The sequence below is a fragment of the Thunnus thynnus genome, chromosome 23 (assembly GCF_963924715.1).
Source record: "Thunnus thynnus chromosome 23, fThuThy2.1, whole genome shotgun sequence".
In the NCBI taxonomy this organism is placed as follows: Eukaryota; Metazoa; Chordata; class Actinopteri; order Scombriformes; family Scombridae; genus Thunnus; species Thunnus thynnus.
Window position 1 is genome coordinate 7512737 of NC_089539.1, and position 15222 is coordinate 7527958.

Consider the following 15222-nt stretch of genomic DNA (forward strand, 5'->3'; position numbering starts at 1 on the left):
AGTTTTGCCTGAAATGAGAGACGTAAAGATCCTCAGTTGCTGCTGGTTTGTCCTTTGTGTGAGATGTAATGAAATCTGAAATGTGTTACAGTTTCCTCTGAAGGAAACTGGGCAGAGTGATGACTCGCAACTTAGCTTAGAAAAATGACAGCAGATCTGCAGTCTGGGAAAGATTTTGCAGTGAATGCCTGAAGTTAGATGTGTGTCACTGTGTGTGTGTGTGAGAGAGAGAGAGAGAGAAAGAAAGAAACTATTTGCTGTGTGTGCATTTCTGTCCCCATGACTGCTTCTGCTGAAGCTTATTTTGATCAGTTTGTAAGTGTGTCTCTGTTCATTTGAGCATCAATATACAGGATTTGTGTTTGTGTGTGTACTTGCAGTAAGTGTATGTATCACATGTTTCTACGTGCATGAGTGTATGTGCTGTACGTGTGCACTTCAACAAAGGAGCAGCGGTTTACCACCTTCATCTGTACTGATAAAGCCTCTGCTGTATGTGAATGAACTTCCTGTATTTCTGCATGAATGTAAGAGCTGAGCTTCCCTCTGGATTTGAACAAAGACATCGTTTCAATACACCCACAGACACACTGCTGGATTAAGTGTTTTTTTTGGAGGGTTCCAGTGCGGGGAGCCAGGAAATAGCCCGGACCTCCATCTGAAAACAGATGGAACCCTGTTGCAACATCCAGTATTTTATAATTTATTTAGACAACAGATTTTCAATTTTCAAAACTTTTAACAAAAAATACTATACAGATATATATAACATGTAATTCTATGTAATACATCACACAGAAGGTTTATTAGAGCGTCACAGCAATTCATATGTTTATCACTGATTTTGAATCATTGTAGCATTTTAAAATAAAATGATCATTTGACAATAAGGCTGTCAAACAGGAACTAATATTTAACAAAACAGTCTGCAGTGGCCATTTCCTCAAGATCATACAAATAATAATGAGGGGAAAATTGCAATTTATGCAGAGGTCCATATTTGAAACACCAAACTTTCGATATTTCAATCACTTGTAAGTTTAATCATCTAAAACATAGTAAGCTAAGTAATACTGTAAACAGTTTACACTATTGTATTGTACTATTGTAACAGTTGCGTTGCTATATATCGACACATATTGCCTTTTCTATTTCCACTGCTGCCTACTTTTGACATGTATTCCAGTGGTGATGAAATAAAAAGTAATTATGCTGCTCTCCAGGGAAATGTTAAAATATGGAGAAATGCTTGCAAACACATGTTAAGTACTGAAAGTTGTGCCAAAATGAGGTGTCTGGATTCTCAGGACTCTGCACGTGATTTAGTGTTTGCACTTTCTTTATAAGGACAGTATTTTCTGTTTAAAAGTTTAGAGTCAGTTTGGTTCTTGGCATTCGGAGTTTTGCACACTGAAAAATGTGGAAACTCAGCCAAAGCCATCGTAAAATATTGTGCCATGTGTGGAAGGCAAAGTCAGCTGACCGAGGCTGAGAAACTAATGATAACTTCCGAGTTTCATTTTGGTTTGTTTAGCTTGATTTTGTCCAATTCTAGGCTAATTATGGTTGAAACAGAAGTCACATGACTGACAAGCAGCTTGTTTATGAGACAGCATTCTATTTCCTGCCAATCTGTTGGTTGTCGATCCAAAACAAATCTGAGTCTAACACTTTTATGTACACCCTTCTCTGTTGTGACATTTTGTTCAGCTTTCCAAGATATTCTTTCTACCCATAATCCCTCCTGTTTTTGGATTATTCCCTCTGATTACATAATTGTACATTCTCACCTTTCACACAGCATCATTAGTGCTTTGACATACAAAGTGAACTTTGACATACAAAGTGAACAAAGATTTATCAGATAAGTTAAGCAGTAAATAAACACATCTAAACACTGATAATGCATGTGTGTATGTTTCTGTGTCTGAAGGTTGAAAGGAAATGAAAAACAAAAGTGTCATTATTATACAAGCCATTTCTGAGTTTATTGCTATTAAATTGATCAGAACAAGATCCTAAAACAGCATCCATTCACTCATCATCAAACAGTTAAAATCATATCAACAGACACAAGAAAATTAACACTTTGACAAATTTATAAGGCAATATAAGCTCAAGGCCTCTGTTAGTGTTTATTGACAAGTACCACAGTCAACCCAGGTGATTTCTATATTTCTGCTTGAATATCACTTTCATTAAAATCTCTCTTCTCACTCTGCCTCTCTCTCTCTCTCTCTCTCACTCACTCACTCTATGAAAATACTCATTTTTGTCCTAATTAACATGCCACAAATCATCTTTTTCAAGCCTGTCTATCTGTGCGGCTAACATCCCTTTCTGTTAAGGTTTTGGTGTTATTTCAACTGCATTTTGCCCTGTAAAATGCTGTAAAGCAAGTAGCAGGAGGTGAGATAACTGATGTTTTCTAGTTAAATAACAGTTCCTGTCTTTATGTTGTTGGTGAGAACAACACGCTCTATATTATATTTCTAAAATACTACTACTTGCTCATCTCTGCAGACATTTTCCTCTTCTTTGATATATCCTGCAAGACACAGCCCAGCTCCCAGTAATCTAGAGATTACATTCTTCCACTACAAAAGAAAATTAGAAATTGTAGGATACAAACAATTAGATGACAAGATCTTTTTGTAAAAGACCTGTTGCTTCATACCCAGCAACTATATCAATCTGCTCTCATTTCAGCTCAGGGATTAGCTGTGATGTAGACGTAGATTAAAGACGTCCATGGTGACCTCACAGTGAAATCCTCTCTCCTTGCACCAGGCGACCTCGGACAGCCCAGGTATCCTGCAGGAGCAAAAGAGTTAAAGGGTCAGTTCACCAAAAACAAACTGTATGGATTTTCTTGTCTGCAGTAGCCAAATATTAGAACTAATGGTTTCAGTGCTTTTCATGCAATTTGCATTAAACAGATATTCCAGCAATTTAGTATTTCACTTTCATAAACTTGCAAGAAACACATTTTAAAAAGGAATGGTCGAAATAGAAGCAGCAGAGGCCTAGATATTCAAGTTCAAGTTCCAGAAACACTGCATCCTACATTTCCCATAATGCAACGCAATAACATCTTTCTTTAGACTCCCTATGCCTTATAAATGCCCACTTCTTTCAAATCCTGCAACACCACCACTTTGTAATTCTGGCTTTCTGTTAAGTTTTAAGTCTAAAGATATATTGAAAAATAACCCTGATGACATCATCAGGGTTAATTTTTCAAACTTTGGAAAACTCTCTCCAGAGCCGTGTAAGATGTTATAAAACTGTTTTCACAGGCAAGTGAGTAGGACTTCTCGTGACAAGTAAACTGAACTTCATGTGTAAAATCACTGGGAGTGCACCTTTAATGTCTTACTTTTCTCTCTAATTATTACTCACAAGTGTTTCAGTAAAATAATTTTTTTGATGCAACAATTACTTCCATGTCACATGGTAGGTATTAATATGAACATGACCTTTAAAAATGGAGTTTAAAAGGTTTCAACAAAATCACATATTGCATATTAATGCAAATTGGCAAAACATCACACTTCATGCTATGTTTTTTCACTGTTTACATTTGCTCGTCGAATGTGATAAGTTAGCCAATTACCAAGTTAGCCAAATTACTTTTAATTGTGTTCTAAAGATTCATTATTATGAGAGTCTTGCTTTGCTTGATTTCAGTTCTATGTATGATAATGGCTTGTATCAACACTGAAGTCACATGCTGCTGTGTTTCTGCTGAATTGGGCTCCAGGCTCGCAACTACAATATGCTTGTTTCTTTGCGAAGGCTGACCACAAAGTAAATGTAGCTCATGACAGGGACATATAATGGGATATTTTATTACACTCCTCCTTACAAACTGTATCTCCTGCTTGTAAACAATAACAAAATACTGTATAAACTGGTGATGTTATTAGTGCTGCCAGACATTAGTTATAACATGCCACTGCAATTTTACCCCTTCATAAATATCTGTTCAGCTACAAAGATGACTCATTTTCACATTGGTGTACATCACGAACATGTACATTATCTACTTAAGATGTTGGTGAACATCAGGTGGATCACTGGGAGCAGAGTGTACCCTGCAAAATGAGTAAAATGGCACCATATACAGATTCTGAGTTGGCTGCCAGGGTAGCCACTACTTAGCCCACACATAGATGATTACATCTAACAGCTAAACCTGTGTCTAATTTTGTATCCAACACAACTTTAAGGGTTCAGTTTGTTATTGCTGCTCTCTGCTCTCTCATCGCACTAAGCTTTAAAGTATATTCCTACAGGGAGTGATTCGAGATTAGACAGCAAATATCAACACTGTGCATGCTTGCATTCATTTTTATAAATCTATTTTACGGGAACTGCTATAAAAATAGTAAAGCATATGACTTTTGTGAGTCATCAGTGCTCACTGTCATGCCAACAGTTCCATTTTATCAGCCACCTCCACTATATCTGTAGCCTCTGATTCTAGGTTTAAAGTGTACTCCTGCAAGGACGGACACATTTAGAAACTACAAGCCAAATATCAACAACTTACATGCTGTTCATTCTCATAATTATTGTACACTTATGCAAAAATCAAAACTTAACCAAACAGTATCACACACTTAAAACCTTTTCCATGTCATCCATGTTGTTACGGTAACTGTAATAGAGAATGTTTAAAAAGATGAATGAGATGTGAATTTTAAATGTCTCACCTGGAAGGCAATTTCACTGCCGATAGCGTACTTCCTGGCTGCGATCTCCTGCACCTCCTTCTCGATATTTTCCTGCGTGGTTCCCTTCACGTTGATGTAATAACAGTCAGCGCCTGCATAGTGGCAGGAGATAGCCTGAAACACACACACACACACACACACAGTTTAGGTGAGAGTGACTCTCCTCAACATGAAGCCTTTTCATATTCAGCCACTTTGGTGAGTTCTTCTAACCAGAGAAGCTACTTTAAATCTTGAATCAAAGTGTTATTGGTTTTATAATTATATTTCTAATCGTTTCAATCTTTCTATTTTCTTCTGAGTTTTCAGCAAGTTTGCTTCAAAAAATATCGGGACACTGGGTGGATTATGGGTAATGTAGTACCTTGCGGAAGCCCTTTGTCTGGTTCATGCCAGAGCCGTGGATCAGCAGCGGGTGGAAGAAGACCGTGTCACCCTTCTCCATCTCTAGGTGCACCCTGGGGTGCTGCGGGTTGTATCCACGTATTCCGTGGTACATCTTGTTCACCCCACCCTGAAGGACACACACAGTGCAGAGGCAGTGCTTATGTGTGTGTAACTCATCGCAAGTGTAATCATGTTTCGTGTAGATTTTCGTGACTGTGTGTTTGTACCTCCCACTCGGGGTAGTCGTGCTCCTGCAGCGTGCCGGTGTGTGTTCCCGGCAGCACGACCAGGCAGCCGTTCTGCCTGGTCACTTTCTCCATCGCTGTCCAAGAGCAGACAATCCGGTCGGCTGGTCGGAACGGGAAGTAATGCAGATCCTGATGCATCGGGTGACGGGACGTCTTCTTACCTGAAACAGCAGGAGACAGAAATCTCATAACAGCTGAACCTGGTTTAAAAAAACTGAAGAAACACTGTTGTGTGTGGCGTTTTTTCTTTTCAAATATGTGGGGAATCTGTGTCTTGTTTTTTGTAATCGCTTCATACCTGCATCAGGAGGTTTGTTGATCAGCATGGTGTGCATGGCCATGATATTGGGTCCAGTAAAACACTCCACATACTTCAGGATCTGACATAGAATCAGTTCAATGTTCAGGCTTAAATCATTTCATACTTAAGTAGCTTTGCAGATATAAATCTCTTGATGACATCAGGTTTCGTTTGTAGAATTTTATTCATCTCTATGTTCTTTGAAAATAAACTGATAGAAGGTTTGGAAAAAAAAAGTTTGAAGCCCACAGAGTAAAATAAGTGACTTGTGTGTCTTGTTGTACCTGCGGTAAGGAGCAGTACCGGAATAGTTCAGGATCCTCCTGGAAGTCCTGGAGTTTGGAAACCGCTTTCTGATCTGGAACAAACTCTGACTTAACGATCGCCACATCCCTCATCACCACCAGACCAGGAACCTTCACTTCCTGGCGACAGATCCGTTCAAACTCCTTCCTGAAGAACGAACATGGAGAACATTCAGCATCTCACAATTGTAAGGCACTTTGTGTAGCAATATATAAAAGTAGTCTATCTGCAGGTTTTTACAAAAGTTCATTGTTTCACTGTGGAGTCATAGGTTTACTTTTTAAGAGTCACTTTGACACAAAGATACAAAAATAGTAGTATGGAATTTCTGAATCTCAGTTACAAACTGTGTGTTTTTATGTTTATACGCTGGGGTAAACGAAAAAAATCTTTGCAGTTGTCAAAGTTACTGATCTCACCTAAACATGTCGATGTCCTCCTCAGACACCAGATTCTTGATGAGAATGAAGCCATTTTCCTCATAGAAGTGTCGCTGTTCTGGGGTCAGCAGGTCGTTATCACAAGTGTATCTACCAGAAAACACACAACAGTATCACCACGTTATCTACTTTCATTGTTAGTTGGAAAGAAAAGCTATTGTAGACAGGAAATTATTGATAGATGGTGTGCTTGTGAATGTTGCATTCAAGTCACTTTGGATTTACAGTAAATTCAAGCTGATGAGTAAGAAAAAAACAGTCACTACCACCTGGTGGTGATAACAGGAAGGACATATGAGACTTTTTCTGGAACTTTTAAACAACCTTAAAGGTAGGCTTGTTTTGTTATTGTCCTCTGAATAAATGAAACTGAATGCACCACCAGCTGCTAATACACAGATGCACACATACAGTAGAGTGCAGGAAAGTAGGTCATTATGGGACGTGACTGAAGGCAGCACTGGAGAAACTGTGTCAAAGGGGGAATGACTAACACCGATTGCATAATTGTGCATAAGAAAACCTTTAGACTGAGGCAACTGTTGAGGCTGCAAAAATCTATTGGAGTTACAAAATCAACTAAAACTGAAGGTTTGTCCTTACCTCAGCTTGTGTGGGTGACTGTAGGTGAAGGTTTGGGCAGAAGTTGGTGCACCCGCCTGAAGGAGTTAAGTCAAGGAGGAAGGCAGGAAGCAGTAAATATGCTGAGTGAAATGTACAATTTCCACAAGTTTGGTAAAAAATCCAATCACGACTTTCTTTAAGATTTTTGCGTGGGATTGATACATGGCCAGAACTAAACTTTGAGATGCATTACTCCCTTACATTTCTCCCAAAATCCAACAAGTAGCCTTAATAAGCCCATTTACAATATATCTACACTTTTATTTTACACTTCTCCCAAGGTGCACTTTGGTTTACAGTGGTCTGTTTAAGTAAAACTGTATCCCAACACCCAACTGTAAAAATACTCTATTACAAGTAAAAGTCCTGCAATCAAAATTTTGCTTAAGTTAACATACAGAAGTATTAGTAACACAATGTATTTAAAGTATCCAAAATAAAAACACTTGTTATGCTCATTATAGCCCCTTTCAGACTATTATATAAAATATTAGTATTTTTCATTTTCCACTACATTTCAGAGGGAAATACTTTACTGTGCTATATTTTTCTGACATCTAGTTACCTTCATCACTTTACACAGGATTTTACATACAAAACATATAATCTTCTTATAAAATGATGCACTGTTATACATTAAACTACCAAATACTGTAGTATGTCAAGTACCATCCACAACATTAGCAGCTCCTTACATGTTCATGCATCAATAATGATAATAATCCAATAATATAAGTACCATGCATGAGTGAATGTACTCAGTTACTTTTCATCACTGATAGGCTACTTTGTTCATGTGTAGGATCAACATCAACTCAACTTTGTTAAACCTGCATTAATGCTGCATGAAAAAACAGCACGAAAAGAGAAAAGCAAAACACAGAAAGTGTTCTGATTTAATTAATTTACTGGTTATTAATAGTCTTTCAAATCGTATGGAAGCCGAGAACATCCGTGCTTGCAATTATTACTTTATTACCGTTATCTCGACATAACAAAGCTCGTTTTCTCGTGATAACAGGTTAATTGATCTCGTTACTATATTGTACTGTATAGCAATCAAAGAATGGGCTCCATCAGTATAATACAGAAGCTGCACATGTGACAGCTGTGTATCTAATATGTACTGTATATGTAATATGTCACATATGTGAATCTTTTGTAAACTGCTTTGGCAACAACATGTTTTTTTCATGCCAATAAAGCTCTTTGAATATCGACCTTTTGTTTTCTCGAGATAACGGCATTAAAAAACATAATTGCAAGCACGGCCGTTCTCCACTTCCGTACTTTTGAGTGCTAGAAGAAATTCATTAATTACGCATTTATAAACCTATTTATTCGCCTACATTATATCTCTCTATCTGTCCTCCAGGAGGCCTGTTGTCCACCGCGGGACCCCGGCCTGGCACAGCCGAGCTGCCCACCGCTCAGTGTGCAGCATACGGCTACCGGATCAGCCTGTTCCGCTCTGTCAGGCAGAGCTGTTATAATATAGCGGAAAATAGCGGAACAAAAGGATACGATCACAGCGGGTGGTCGATCAAGATGATTGATCAGCAGTCTGAGTCTCTCCGCAGCCCGTGACATTGTCCAGTCAGTTAGTGATCTGGTGATCCCGGTAAACACGGAAAACTATTCCTGACTGGGGCAAAGGGTAATGTTACAGTGATGATAACACACACCCCCTTCCCACTGTCAGTTTCATACAGGTCTGTACAGCCCGACTATTCTGAGGAAAGCGCCTATATCATCCAGTATGTTTCATTCACAGTAGTCTTCTACTGTGCAGAAAGATCTAGTAAAACTAGGTTAGGATTTAAATACCTGTAGCACAGGAGACATGAACACCACAGTATGTTAAAAGGTAAATTTATGCCCACATCACAACAAAAACCTGTTGTATCCACACTATACTGAGGAGATAGTCCCAACAAAAAACAGTAAAGACGACACTAAAGTAAATGCATGGGACAGTTTCTGGAAAAAGATGTTGACGTTAACTTAGTAAAAAAAACCAAAAAACCAAAAAAACCCAAACAGTATTTCTTCTTCATTTGAGCAGAATAAATTAATTTCCATTCACCTTCCTTTGTTGGTTGGCAGCAGACATGTTAGAAACCTGCTAAAATAATACCCAAAATATCTGCATGCAGACCTAAATGAGAAAATATGTTTATTTATTTTTTTCTGTTTTAGGTGAACTGACCCTTTACACATCAAAATTATTAGGAGGAAATACTTAAAGGAAAATCCAATAGTTTATTGCTATAATTAAGTTTATTCAAATTATTTAGATAATTGTATTTATTCAGATTTACGCACAATTTGTATTATCAATGTTCAATAATATTTTTGTGTAATATTAAAATTCTGTTCCTGCAGTTTTTATCCAGCAGGTGGCGCCACAAAATCAAAAATAAACTTATTGGCTGTTGTCTATACTGTTAATTTCTCTTTTCACGCCTATTAATGTTCATTTTTCTATCTGTCGCCCTGAAAACACTTGTTTGCTTGACTATTTATTTTGTATATGTAGAGAATGAGTTTCCTGTCTGCCTTCCAGCTGACTAGAGTTGCCTAGCATTGGAGTGGAACTAAATGTACTTTCATATTAAATTAGATATTGATTGATTGATTGATTGAATGATTGATAGATTTCATTTGAGTGAGGATAACACAATAAAGCCGAAAGGCTTATTTCCATTGTGGTCCCTTTGGGCAGTGGTTCTCAAACTTTTTCACGTCAAGGACCCCTAAATTGACACAAATTAGACCACGAACCCCCATCTGATAAGATTTTTGCTTTTAGATGTTTTATGACAGAAAATTTATGAAGCATGTGACCAAAATAGTCATACATTCTGTCATTGTGTTGATTATGGATGTAATTATAGTGAAAATAAATTATTCCCCTTTTTGCTGGGGACCCCTGGAATCACCTCAGGGACTCCTGGGGGTCTCTGGACCCCACTTTGAGAACCACTGCCTTTGGAGATGTGGGTGTGCAGAGGTCAAGACGGCAGCTCTGACATGGCAAGAATGACAGAAAAACATGAATCAAATCAATAATACAATACACTCAGCAGTTTATTCACTGTACTAACAACATCAATCAGAACCTTGGTGCTTCATTGGACTATGCATGACCCTACTCACCACTCAGCCAATAAAATGAATTAAAACTCTGTACATCTGTGATAAATATATCAATATATCAACATTACTTCACAGCCCCCTCAGCAGATTATATACAAGTCTGGGTCTGTCCATAATAATTAAAATAAATAAGATACATCAAAACAAACCAAGAAAATACAACATACGTCATATGTTTAAATATGACAAAAAAGCACTCTGAGAATGTATGTAGGCAGATGTATGTATGTGTCTGTCTTTATAATGTTAAACATTATGAAATGAGTTATTTTAATCGCTTTTATTTTAAATACTGTGACCGGAAGCAGTAGAAACACATGCTTTTATTTTTTAATGTTGTAATAGAGATCAAATGCTTTTATTTTGAACGCAACAACCCCTCCCGTCTGCCATATTTTGATTTCCTAGGATGGCGAAGTCATGACCCGCCCTACTCTGTCTTTGATTGGCTTACCCTAATATTCTTACCCTAATCCTAACCAATCACATTCCTCATGTTTAAACCTAACCAACCCAACCAAACGAAGGCAACGAGTACTAGCCAATCACAGACAGAGTAGGGCGGGTCATAACGTCGCCATCCTAGGCAAAAAAATTGGCTTCCCGTCTCCTGTGTCGACAGCAGATCTCCTCCTCCAGCGTCTTTAAACTGCTTTCACCGCCTCACAAACGACATTTTTGGGGGTTCGGTCTGCTGCCCTCCTTCTTCACACACCCTTCGCATCTCTCTGCGTGTTTCTGTGGATATTTCTTTCTCTGTCGGAAACCAAACACAGACGGAGCTGTGTTTTTAAGGCTACTTCAGTGTGCGGATAAAGCGGAGGAGGGTATCCGGGCCTGGCAGCTCCGGAGAGTCGGCTTGAAACGACGGAATTCACCATTTTCAGGTAATTTTGCTCTAATGTCAGTTGTAGAGGAACGCGTCGCCTGTCCGATAATGGACTCCGTGACGTTACATTTTGTGCGGTCGCGAAGGACGAGGGCTGAACAGTGCTGTGTGGAAATAACAACACAGAGGAAACGCCAACTGTAAGAATAATGCTGCCAGATTCTCGCTTTATGTCATATTTTACAACTGCCTTCTGTTTTACCCTTCAAGATTATGAGTGTTGTGTTTGCTCCTTTAAACATAAAGCCTCTTATTTTGCTATTTGGGGTGCAGATATTTTGGTTTGTTTACATAACGTATGTATTGGCAGCCAGTTGGCTTCCCCTCAGTGCCAGGAAACCAATGGTACATTATAGAGAAACATTATAGAAAAAATAAGAAAATACCAAAAATACCATAAACATACTGTAAGACCTCATATCACTATTATAGCAATATTGTTCACATTCATCACATCCGTCATGTTTGTGTGCAAGCACTGATTTTCATTTTATCAATGCATTGAGGATTTTCTCTCAGATTTAAAGCAGCCAAGTGTCATTTTTCAGAGTGGAATTATGCATATGTGATTACATGAAGCATCTGTGCCTTCCAGAAAACAGTAACTGTAGTTGTATCTTTCGAAAACAGTAGATGTTTCCTTTTCCTAATATGACTCATAATATCAATCTGTGAACATCTGCTTTACTGCTGATGGAAGTGCCTTAAGTCCTGCTTGTGCTGTGTTCAAGTCATACTGGGAGAAATGGAAGAACCAGCTGTAGAAGACATTTCCTCACATCGGCATGGAGACATCCTTTGGCCTGTTGGAATGCCCTTGTTTGAAATGTTTGTGTTTGGCAATTTAATTGGCTGAAAACGACTTTGACTTTTAAATGATTCTTGATATTTGCCAGTTGCATTAAGCTGCTCTGAGGACCTATCTTGTCCAAGAGTACACTTACTCACCTCCCATCCTTCTCTATCTATCTCTCTCCGTGTTGTTTACTACTTGGATAAAGTAGGAAACATCACTTTTTTGTGTGTTGCTTGGACAAAAGTGTCAAATGAATAAATATAAATGAGATAATGGTGCGCATCCTGCCTCTAAATCACCTCCAAGTAACACACAGAAATGTTTTTCCACTTCCTGTTCCTGACCTGGATTTACTTCCACTGTCCTTCATCTGGAACAACTGGCCACTCATTTGTGTATGTGTGTGTGTGTGTATTGACCCACATTCAGATCTAGGCTGTTGGCTTTGAGAGTGATACACCCCCAGAGGACAAAGTAATTACCCTGACAGCCCCTTCCCCCTGTCTGTGAGCCGTATAGCAGCGCTCGTATCGATCAGTCTCTGCATTATGTCGCATAGAGCAGGAACATGGAAGCTCAAACATATACACACATTCGCTCTTTATCACCATTTTTTCCTGGGATTGATAGATGAGGATACATCCAGCGAAGTGTCTCGCAGCAGAGACAAACTTTCAGACTTGTGATTGGTTTCAGTTTGAGCAGTTAAAGCTCCGTCATGTGATGGAAGTCCAGCGGGTGTCCAGTGACTGGTTTGAAACAAGTATTTACTTGTTAGAAAGATGGACAGTTTGGGTTGCCGTCCAAATTCAGCTATTTCTTCATTTCCTGTTAAAGGGGCATTCCACACATTTTCCACATCAGACTCAGGCTGTAAAAACCGTTAGCACGCTGTAATGTCCTCTGTGGCTCTGGAGGAGCTTTCCACAGTCTGGGAACAACCCTGATGATGTCATCAGGGGTTATCTCCACTTGATTTTGTGACTATCCAGTGTTCAACAGAAAGCTTGTGTTTCAAACTGGGGGAGTGGAAGGTCTAATAGAGAGCCGCTGTCAAGTTGCATTGTGGGAAGTGTAGGCTCCATTGTTTTTTGGAACCTAACTGATACTAGGGACTAAATGTGATGAAATGTTGGCCTCTGCTGCTTTTTTAAAAAAAAAAATCAGTGTCTCGTGAGTCCTCCAACTTTATGGAAGTGCAATATTAAATCGCCGGAGCGCCTGTTGTGAAATGCAGTTGATGACACTACAGTATTGTGAGGCAAACAGCTTTCTGTCAATAGAAATGTTCTCTACACCGCTGCTTGTTCTAGCGTAACGTTATAAGTATTAAACTGCATAAAATATAGCTGCATCCAGACTGATGATATACCATCATGTGTGGCACAAAGCATGATATCCCACCATGCTTTGCAGCAAAGCTGACTGCACCTGCTGAATATCAGCCTCTAAAACACTGTTGCTATTGACAACCAGGCCAGCAGCTTGCCATCTCTCCCTTTCTCTCTCTCTCCCGTTTATATAACTCCGACTTGTGCAATGTTTTATTGATCAGAGAGGTGTACATATGTGTGTGTGTGTGTGTGTGCATTTCTATGTTCTCACACCTCATGGTGGTTGTCTTTTTGTGTGCTCTTGTGTATGTGTGTGTATGTGTGCACTCATGTATCTTTCATTGTGTTTCATTTTATATCACTCGGTCTGTGTGCGTTTGTGAGTCTGTATGTCATGTTTTTATATTCTTTTTTTTTAGATCTCTGTTTTATTTGTGTGTATTTGTGATCATGTATTCTGGTGTGTGATTGTGTATTTATATCCATATTTTTCTGTGTGTGTGTGTGTGTGTGTGTGCGCAGGATTTTTTTTTTTTTTCCTCATGAAGATCTTTTTCTGGTTTTCTGCTGTGTGGGTGAAAACCGTCGGCTCTGTTTCACCTGACAAGGTTTCACCTGAGGAAGAACAGAGAAAGCACAGAACATATAAACGTACATATAAAGCGACAGAGCGTAACGAAATCTGAGAGGAGGACGTGCTGACGGCCCCTGGGGCTGATGGGAAACATCTTCTCAGCAGTGCACTGCCACAGGGTGGACATCATGTAGGTGAAGTAGTAATTATTGGGTTTTTTTGGGGTCTGACTAATTCAAGGGCTTCAGAATGAATACAGTTAGTGTGGGCTTGGAGTAGCATGAACACACACACACACACACACACACACATACACACACACACACACTCTCTCTCATAAGAAAAGTTATGTGAGCCATGCAAAGAATGTGGAGTGCTGTGAGTTCATTCTCTCTTTCTGTGTGTGTTTGTAGTGCTGTTTTAATATGCAGGAGCTTCACACACACACGCACACACGCAAACACACACACAGCCTCTGTCTAGCTCTAAAAAGTGAAAAATGTAGGTCATATAGCATCAAACACTTCTGTCACCCTACTTGTGTGTGTGTGTGTGTGTGTGTATATATGAATTTTTTTTTTGGTGTTAGAAGGGATGTTTGGTCTTGTAGGATGACAGCGTGTGTCTGTTTGTGTGTGTGTGTGTCAGTGGAAAAGAGAACGTGTGAGTGTGTTATAGGACTGAAAAATGTATCACGATAAAATGTTTCATTTCAGTCAATATTGATAATTATTGATCAACCAAAAACCAGTCATACTGACCAGCTGATCCTTTTTTATCAACAGTTTCTTCACCGTCTGCACTCCACGCTGTTTCTGTTATTGTGTCGCATGTCGATGGTGCAACCGAACAACACACCTCTTAAATGATTGGCTGTTTGCGTGTCACTCGTAGCGCGCTCCATTATCAAAGGATATGACAGGCTGTTTATGAGTCAGGGAGGGAGCACGCTTGAGGTTTGTTCGTGCAACCGAACTTTGCGTATTCGTTACCTGCTTTCATGACGGTTTGCATTTAATACATTTCAGTGAAACTATCAAACGTTCTATTGAACAATTTTCTTATTGCTATTGAAGAAGTGTCTGTCGCTATCGTGTCATCGCCCAGACCCAGTGTGTTAGCTTGTCTTTGTTCTCTCACACACACACACACGCTCTGTCTATCATTATTCCTGTGTGTTTTGGCATCACGCCTTGTCCAATTGCCTGGTTAAATCCCATCATGCTTTGCCAGATGTGTGTGTGTGTATGAAGGGTTGAGTTTGGTGAGTGTGATTGGCTCATAATCTGGAGATTAAGCGGTGGCATTGTTAGAGCAGCAGCAGAAGGGGATTATACTCACACACACACACTCACACACACACAGAGGTCACATTAAAATAAACTGGCTAGCAGCTCATTCATAAAGTGAGTTGAAATATTCATC

The 15222-nt window shown here is 39.2% G+C and overlaps 2 protein-coding genes across 2 annotated transcripts in view; one reads left to right on the forward strand and one right to left on the reverse strand.

Moving 5' to 3' along the window:
- Positions 1–1960: 1960 nt before the first annotated feature.
- phyh (phytanoyl-CoA 2-hydroxylase) lies at positions 1961–8720 on the reverse strand. Its single transcript, XM_067581678.1, has 9 exons — positions 8570–8720; positions 7025–7080; positions 6401–6511; positions 5960–6128; positions 5673–5754; positions 5354–5535; positions 5104–5253; positions 4719–4853; positions 1961–2814 (listed from the first exon to the last, which is right to left on the reverse strand). The coding sequence occupies exons 1-9, from the start codon at positions 8633–8635 to the stop codon at positions 2761–2763; spliced, it is 1005 nt and encodes a 334-aa protein (XP_067437779.1). The 5' UTR covers positions 8636–8720; the 3' UTR covers positions 1961–2760.
- A 2082-nt stretch (positions 8721–10802) lies between these two features.
- The window catches only part of cdk17 (cyclin dependent kinase 17), a 39893-nt gene continuing 35473 nt past the window's right edge, over positions 10803–15222 (forward strand). Inside the window, exon 1 of the mRNA XM_067582328.1 lies at positions 10803–11091. The gene's annotated coding sequence lies outside the window, so the exon portion shown is untranslated. The remainder of the gene's footprint in view (positions 11092–15222) is intronic.

What these genes read in the sequence shown, in the direction of transcription:
- phyh (XM_067581678.1), bottom strand. Translation starts at nt 8,635, where the DNA reads ATGTCACGGGCTGCGGAGAGACTCAGACTGCTGATCAATCATCTTGAT. An exon ending in CAACAAACCTCCTGATGCAG is followed by an intron (nt 5,536 to 5,672) that starts GTATGAAGCGAT and finishes CTGCTGTTTCAG; the next exon opens with GTAAGAAGACGTCCCGTCAC. An exon ending in AGACAAAGGGCTTCCGCAAG is followed by an intron (nt 4,854 to 5,103) that starts GTACTACATTAC and finishes TGTGTGTTTCAG; the next exon opens with GCTATCTCCTGCCACTATGC.